The sequence below is a fragment of the Arachis hypogaea genome, chromosome 12 (assembly GCF_003086295.3).
Source record: "Arachis hypogaea cultivar Tifrunner chromosome 12, arahy.Tifrunner.gnm2.J5K5, whole genome shotgun sequence".
Classification (NCBI taxonomy): Eukaryota; Viridiplantae; Streptophyta; class Magnoliopsida; order Fabales; family Fabaceae; genus Arachis; species Arachis hypogaea.
Genome location: NC_092047.1, coordinates 113,765,910 through 113,775,176, shown reverse-complemented (window position 1 = coordinate 113,775,176; position 9,267 = coordinate 113,765,910). Strand labels below are relative to the sequence as shown.

At 26.8% G+C, this 9,267-nt stretch overlaps 1 protein-coding gene across 1 annotated transcript; it reads left to right on the top strand.

The window, feature by feature from the left end:
- Positions 1 to 3,358: 3,358 nt before the first annotated feature.
- On the top strand, positions 3,359 to 4,700 carry LOC112728401 (adenylate isopentenyltransferase 3, chloroplastic). Its single transcript, XM_025778517.2, has one exon. The coding sequence runs from the start codon at positions 3,539 to 3,541 to the stop codon at positions 4,547 to 4,549; it is 1,011 nt and encodes a 336-aa protein (XP_025634302.1). The 5' UTR covers positions 3,359 to 3,538; the 3' UTR covers positions 4,550 to 4,700.
- Positions 4,701 to 9,267: the final 4,567 nt, after the last annotated feature.

Below are 9,267 nucleotides of genomic sequence, written 5' to 3'. Positions count from 1 at the left end.
GAAGCAAGAAGTAAAATCAGGAAAATAAGAAAGTAGAAACAAGATGTAGAAGCAAAATCAAGAAGCAAAAAGCAGAAAGAGAAATGGGAAGGTGCAACGACGAGGGAACAAGGTGCAGATAAAGCGGCTAGGTGGTGAGGCGGCACGATGACCACGACGATGGCGACGGCGGCTCGAAGCTTCGCCGCCACTGTCCCCCTCCCCCTCTCCCCTCCCCCCCACGCATTCTTTTGTTTTAATTTTCTTATTTGATCATTTTTTTATTAAAGTATGGGTAGTTTAGGAATAAAGTAAAAAATTTTATTAAAAATAACGATTTTAATACGAAAAAAACGTTAAGGATGATTTTAAATCTAAAATTACGATTGGGACAATTTCGATTCTGACCCTCAACGTTAGGGACAAAAACAATACTTATTCCTTATTAATACATTAAAATTAAATTTTTATTGATATTACTGGACAAATTAAATAAGATGGATTTAAATTGTAGTGCACATAAAATTGAATTGCAAGTTGTTGGATTTGAGGGGAAAAAATTAACGGTCGGGAAAATGACTTTTCATTCATATTCATATATATACTATTAAGTTAGATGAATTCGAACAAGGATCAATTACATATGTGTTTATCACATAAGAATCTATACTCTATAATAATAATAATAAGATAAGATGTATTGCATAGAAAACCTTCGTTATCATGCATGAAATTAAGAACAAGATTGAGTCACTGTCAAACCCTAATAAAGAAAATTTAATTGTTTCATGAGAACAAATGCTGTGTTGCTTACGTCATGCTTGTTCCTTTTTTCACACAAACATTGTCGTTTATACCATCATTAATTCTATGCTTTTTGGAAGATTTAATTGGTGGCAATGGCCGCACCAATAATGAACCAATGCAACTTGGTCAATTCTCACTGTGTGGGATGCACGTGCGCATGAAGGAAACAAGATTTAATGGCAATCATTGTATAATTAGTGGCTTTCTTTTGGTTAAATTATAAAATTATAATTTACCCCATCATCGTTTATCTTGTGTTACGAGTTTAATTTTAATGTATTAATTAAAAATATAAAAAAATTTATAAAATTATCTAATTAAATTTATATGTTTAGATAACTTTTTAAATAATAAATTTAAAAATAATTATTCTTACTAATGTAATAATATGTGATTAATTATTTATATAAAATTATATATAAAAAATAATTTTTTGTTTTATTATCAAAAGTTATACAAAAAGTGATATTTCAAAAGAATAAACGCTAAAATTTTAATGAGTAGTGCTAGGGAGCCAATGGCCTAAGTGTACAATATGTACAATGGGCTAAATCTTTGGTTTATGAATTAAATGAACATCACTTATACTATGCAGAATAACCATCCGGATACCAAGGATAACCATCCGGATACCAGGGATAATAAACATCTCATGTTATAAAAAGTTAATTTTGGGTTCACCAAGGTTCGAACTCTTAACCTTCCCCATCTGGAACTCTTATACCATGTTCTGAAACCACTCATCCCAAAAGCATAACCTGACAGGATAACGTAACACTAATAATGATATCTCTAATACTTTCTAAACCTTCATTGTACACATTGTACGCTTACGCCATTGGCTCCCTAGACTTTCTCAATTTTAATTTGCATTGCATTTTTTTTACTGTAACTTTTAATTCGATAAGTTAAGGATCGATCGCAAATTTAAGATTTATTTAAAAATTTATCGTTTATGCAATAAATTACTATATACATAAGGTAAGATTCAACTAGTTTAATCTTAAAAATGGTTAATTAGTGTAACATTGTTATATTTTAGAATTGGTTAAGTTTTGCTAACACTTTGTTCGTTGATTCAACTAGCTTAATCTTAAACAAAATTTTGAATTTAAACAACCCAATGACATACTCATACTTCCAATAATATTACAAAATATGATTTTTTTTTTCTCTTAAAGATAAGTTGAGAATATAAGTACAACAACAACCCACCGACTATTATTATATATTGATATTAATTACCTGATGCAATTTCCCTTGTTATAAATATATATAATACCTATAACATTTTTTTTTTCATAAACAAAAATCAATGGTGACAGCATGGTACCCTAATCCGAACCCAAGTAGAAAATGCCTTCAGAAAGACTTAAAATTTATTTTAAGTTTAAAGAAATTAAATAACTAAAATCTCAAATTATGAGACCCTGTCTAACCCTAATAATTAAGTCAACCCCTTGCATTGTTGCTCATAATTTATTGAAAATATTAAGGAGATTTAATTTGCTATTCATCACTTAATTAGCTGCTTAATGATGGTTTAATTTAAAGAGTCTAAGTAAGCATACAAACTAGACAATTAACGTTAAAAAAGCAATATATATAAGACTATTAACAAAGTAGTAGACAAAGTTCAAGTAAGTAACAATTAATAATTAATTGGCATTTCTTTATACACTAATCTTCTATTAATTAAATTCTGGCCCAACATTTGTAAGAAGCAAAGAAGGTGCCCATTATTCAACATGCATAGAACCTATACGTTTTTGTTGATGCTGTTTGGTACTGCTAGTAGAACCCACACTCAAATTAACTAAGAGAATTTAATTAACATATATACTTAATTAATTAGCTAGAGACTATATAAATATATGTATGATTAGTACATATAAAAAAAAAAAAAAAAAAGACGAGGTCTTACATTTAAATATAATTTGACCTTCTTGTATACTAATCCACTTAATAAGGCTTTTTTTGTTTTCTTTCATTTAAATTATTTCTCATTAATTATATAAAGTTAAATAATATTTTACCCTATCTAGTGATGTAGGATTAGTGGGAAAGCTGTTTTAATCACTAATTTCAAAACTAAGCATTAGAATATAAAATAATATAATATATTTTATATATAGACAAAATTCATAAGAAACAAAAAAACCAAAAAAGGAATAATAAGAATTGAGAATGACCTTATCATCATCATATATCAATATTATTATTCTTGATGCAATTTGGCACTCTCAAATCAAAGCCAAAACCCACTGTAGTGCCCATTGGTTTCTCATAAAACAACATGGGACCTTAATAAAAGGACCTTCCTTGAGCCTACACAGTGGACCATGCATCAAACATTATTTTTGTATATGGCATAAAGTTAATATAAATATTGGAGGAATATTTGTCAAGGCCATCCACTAGCTTCCATTATAGTTGACAATTAAATAATTCATTTTCCAATAACATATTCTTGAACAGAGAGGCAGATTGTGACACTTTTGACCTCTTTCTACTTTCCCTTAGCCTATAAATATTCAACAACCCATTTTTCTCATCATCAATTTACTAATTATATACTTCTCTCTATCTTGTGTATGTGACAACCTTTGAACAAATTAAATGTGTCAATGTGTCACACTTCGTAATTAAACCCCAAAGTTTAATTTTTTTTTTCTCACCCTTCCAAAATTTCTTCTATCTTATTATATATCTATCCCATTAGACCCAAATCTTTGTTTGTTCAAATTAAACCATGACCACCACTATTTCAATGTTCATGTCTAGATTAACACAACCCTTAATAAATGTTCCTACTAGCAATGTCCCAAAATTGAATGTGAGGCAAATTCAGAAAGAGAAAGTAGTGTTGATCATGGGAGCAACAGGAGCTGGAAAGTCAAAGCTTTCCGTTGACCTTGCAACATGTTTTCCTTCAGAAATCATCAACTCAGACAAAATCCAAGTGTATGAAGGACTTGACATAGTCACAAACAAAATCTCCAAAGAAGAGCAAAAAGGGGTGCCACATCACTTACTAGGGACACAAAATCCCAACATTGATTTCACATCCTATGATTTTTGTGACATGTCACTAGGTGCCATTGACTCAATCACTAGGAGGGAACAGCTTCCAATCATAGTTGGTGGATCCAATTCATACCTTGAAGCCCTAATTGATGATGATGATTACAAATTCAGATCAAGGTATGATTTTTGTTGCCTATGGGTGGATGTGAAAATGGATGTTCTTGATTCATATGTGCAAAAAAGGGTTGACCAAATGTACCTAAATGGTATGGTCAATGAGCTTAGACCCTTTTTCAATCCCAATAATAAGGACTACTCAATTGGGATTAGAAAAGCAATTGGGGTGCCTGAATTTGATGAGTATTTTAGAAGAGAACATGTTGTTGATGAAGAAACAAAGCAAAGGTTGCTTGATGAAGCAATCAATGAAATCAAGGTCAACACTTGCAACTTGGCTAGGAAACAATTTGGAAAAATCCAAAGGCTAAGGAATGTTAAGAGATGGAAGATTCATAGGTTGGATGCAACACCTGTTTTTCAAAAACATGGACAAGAAGCAAATAAGGCATGGAACAAGTTTGTGTTGGAGCCTAGTGCTATGATTATTGCAAAGTTTTTATATAATAACAACTCATCATCATCATCATCATCATCATCCATCACTTCCAATAATAGAGTTGTTTCTGGATTTAGTAGTAGTGTTCCAGCTTCATCAGAGAGTGTTGTATGTGTGTGATCATCATGATTTTCTTCAAAGTTCAAAGCCATATTTTTATTTTATTTTATTTTTTTTTTCATTTTGGGTGAAAGGAATTGTTGTAGCCACAGATGAAAATTAAGAGAGTTTTGAGAGAATAATATAATAATAACACAAAAAGTTTACCTCCTATTACTTGTGATAGATCATATATTTTATATGCACTATGACATGTGAATGAAATCATTGCATATAGTACATACCCTTCCATTTAATTTGAGGAGTAGTTTGCATGTATATTGTATAATTTTGACAATATTATGATACAAATTTTAATCGACCATTATTGTATGATGTAAGAGTTTAGGTGGCATAAAAACTAGTCATATATATATATATATGGAGAAAGAAATATATATTGACACAGTATATATATATATATATATATGTCTAGATACATGAATTATTTAAGAACAAAAGTAATACATATTTTAACAATAATCACTAAATATTAATTAATTAAATGTGTGGCTTCACAGATTCAAATAATTTTTTCCTAAAAGTGAAATGAGATCATTTAGTATATAGAGGTGCATAAATAAAATTGATCCTCGATCTTATTTTTATTTTTTACTTGATAAGCATGTGATCTTTAACCATTATAATCTCTCGTCATTATCAATAATCACATGTCACGTTTTATATGTTGAAATTTTTTTAGAATTTTTTAATTCTAACATCATTCTTATTAAATTATTAAGAAAGAAATATTTGGGTGCGGAAATGTATTTAAATTCTTGAGCATGATTAAAAGAATTTAGTTCTTTGATCTTTCTTAATTAAAACCTTCTATATTTTTAATAAGGCTGAATCACAATTCTTTAATGAGAAAAAGAGCTACAAAAAATTACGGAGGCGGTTTTGATATATTAAGAACTAAAACTTTAAAGTTACTATTTATAGTTGAGTGTGACACCTATTAAATCCTAAAATACAAATAAAATAGTATCTTTAGTTTTATTTTCATTTAATTCAAAATAAAAAATAATAATGATTTATTTTATTAGCATTTATAACAATAAATGAGATCACCTATATAAGTCATATAACATAAAATAACTAATTTAATTATGATCAATTATATGTATTACCCATAAATAAATTAGAAAATTATAATTTTCTAACAAATTTTCACTTAGACTATACATATATATTTTCTTGAGTTAATCACATTTTATAAACTTTATGCGCACATCTGAATGCTATTTCCTTAATTATTTTAATAATCTGGTCTGTTTCATATATTAATTATGGAATTACCGCAACTTTTATCACATTAGTATCGCGACGATACCACGATGATCACTATACTAATATAATCAACGACATAGATCAAATTTGGATGAGAAAATTCGGAAATTACATGTGAAAATGGTCTCATAGATGTCTATTTTCAACTGGTCTAACTTTAATAAACTTTATGAGATCATGAATCAGAGTGATAATAAAACTAAATACTTTATTTCGGTAGAAATATTTATATTCATAAATTTGTCTAAACTGAGCATCTAAATACACACTCCTATTGAAACAATATATCATAAAATGATATGATACCTATATAAATAATATCCAGATGAAAGATCTTAGGTGTTTGTTTCTTATAAACTAAATATGCATATATTTATGAAATTTGTGCAATTGTGCTAATTTGCTCATTAGATACTTAAACACTCTGAACTTTCTTATTTAATATCAATTTAAAATATTATACTATTAATACATTATCACAAAATAACTCAAGTGATCTTTTAAATATATATCTATAATTTGTCACATGTGTTTGTAGTCACCTAATTAGATGCCTTCAAAATGTGTTTTATATTCAAGTGTTTTAGTAAAAAGAGTAATAAGTATTTAATTTTCTCAACATTTTTTCAAAAAATTATTCCAATGAACATGTAAATATATTTGCAATTGATCAAAATTGTCTTAACATCCAACAAAATCAAAATATGAATACTAAATTATCTCTAACTTTAATTTTTGACTTTATATGTGTGAACATATAATGTTTTGCTATAAAAAAATTTGTTTCTCTACCATTTAGTGATCCATTTTTAATTAACTTAAATATCTGTCAAAAATACTAATAAAATACACAATAATTATAAGTGTACAAATTCATTATCTCTCTCACTACTGCGGTATGCAAAAGCATAAATATTCGTATGAACAACTTGAAAAATAATATCAAATTGTTCTACAAACTTAATTAATTACATAATTATTTTATTCAATAATATTGAAATTAACCTATATAATTCAATATCTTGAAGCTATAAAAACTTCCTTAATATTTGAGTTAAACTCTATTTACTAATAGTATAACTAGAGAGATCCTTTTTCTAGTGTAGTATTTCTTGAGTTTATTATTCTCTTCTCTTTTTATCAGAATTTATGAGGCTAACCTCCCAAAAACACCATTCCTTTGAATAATTTTATTAATAAACTTTTAGTGCATCCATTATTATTATTAAGTAAAATAAGGACAATAAGTCAAAATCAACTTACCCAAGTTGGTGTGGTAGCATCATGTTAGTGAATAATGCTTTTAGACTTTGTTTTTCACCTTCTTTTAGTGGGTTTTATTTGAAATTAAATTAATTTGTATTAATTAAGATGGACCTCCAATTTTTATACCCCGTACTGAATTAGAATCAACATGTAAATTTATTCTTTAGGATGAGTAAAGAATATTTTTGGGAGAATGCATTTGTTTAATTTATATCTGCATTCACTTAACTTGAATAATATATATAAAAAATGTGTCCATCTTATCTTATCCAAAAAAAAAAAGGAAAGATAAATATGCGCATGTTTAATATAACCACACATTGATATATTAAAATTAAATTAAATGACCATGTAAAAATAGACCAATTATATTGAATATTAAGGAATTTTTTTTTCTTTTTTCCGAAAGAAATAATTATTCTTCCATCACTCTCTAACCATGCTAGGCATAATAGACATAGGCATTATATTCCAGATTTCTTTCTTTCTATTCTTAACCGGTACTCGCTTCAAATAATTGTGTCTATTAATCTATTTTTTATTCAACAACAACAACAACAATAATAATAATACTAATAATAATAATTGTTATATTGGTTAACATCTAAATAACATTTTAAGTTCTTAATCAATGGTCTTGACTTTTGGTTTAAAGTCTTAGAGAAGAAAAATACTTTATGATATTTTAATATATGAAAAAAGGGTATTTTACATATATAAGTGAAAACAATAATTGAACAATAACAAATTAAAGAAAAATTTTATGAAATAAATAATAGATAATAGATAATATATTTGGTAAAACAAAATTATCAATTATTAGTATATTGATAGACAGTATTTTCATGTGTATGATGAGTTCATAATTTCTTTAAATATAATTTTAAATGATAATTTATTTATTAAATTTATATCTCAAATAACCTTTATTTCCTTTATTCGATGAGACTTATTGACATATTTGGTACAAGCAAAAAAGGAAGAAAAAATTGGAAATGACACATTATTATATTCTTCATTTTGTATTTTTTATTTAGACTTCCCATAACAAATTTCAAAGTTTCATTAATAAAAATATACATATGGAATGAATTATTAATTAAGATAGAATTCACACGCTCAACTTAGTTTAAAAAAAAAAAAAACTAAATAATAAATTATTAGTTAAGATAGATTTTACATGCTTAACTTAGTTGAAAAACCAAGTAATTAATTATTAGTTAAGATAACATTTACATGCTCAACTACTTAATTAAGAAATAATTAAGTGATGAGCCACTAAACCACTAAATATGATTAATATAAATCTTTTAAATTAATACACCAATTGGAAAAGATTCCATGGGAAGTGAGAAGGGATGATCCGTAAAAGGTGCAGAGTGCAAAGAGCAACATAAACAGTGTTTTCCGTACAAGATGCCCATTGCATTTGCATTGTGGTCAATTGGTCCTACCATTTATAAAGTGCCCTCACCACCTTTAAAAAGATTAGAAAATTTTCTAAAAAATTTTTAAAAATTTATCTGTTAGGCAGGTCTCATGAATTTAGAAAATTATACATGAAATTAAACTGATGAAAAAAAAAAAAAAAACTCATCTTTTAACTATTATTAGGTTAGTAGATATTAACAAGGGCACAGAGCAGGTTTAATTATTTAAGGGAAGTTTATTAGTATATTCAACATAGAAAACCAGAAAAGATTTGAGTTAATGTGATATCTAAGGGCTCATATGTTTATAAAATCATGGACATTCTTTTGGTTTTTTTTTTTTTACTTATTTTTTGATTTGGTAAATCAAATATTAATTTATTATCGATCAAAATTTTATTTAAGAATTTATTATTAGTTAATAAATTACTGTATATACAAGATAAAATTTAAATTTTTAATATTTATTTAAACAGACAAGTAAATTAATCACTCGACTAACCTAAATTAATAAAATCGTGATTATATTTTAATTAGAGATAATTAATATGATATTCTTTTTATACCCACCAAAACTTAAATATAAAACTATTTGTAAATTTAATGCTTAAATTTCACATTTAATCTATAAACGAAAATTATATTCATTAAGCTAATTAATGAACAATTATTTTGATTTTTTTTTTCTTTTTATATATGAAAAAATTGGAATCCAGCCTCTATTGTGTGAGTCTTTGACCACTCCACCAT

Excerpts from the sequence above, each read along its gene's own strand:
- LOC112728401 (XM_025778517.2), top strand. The coding sequence starts at position 3,539 with ATGACCACCACTATTTCAATGTTCATGTCTAGATTAACACAACCCTTA.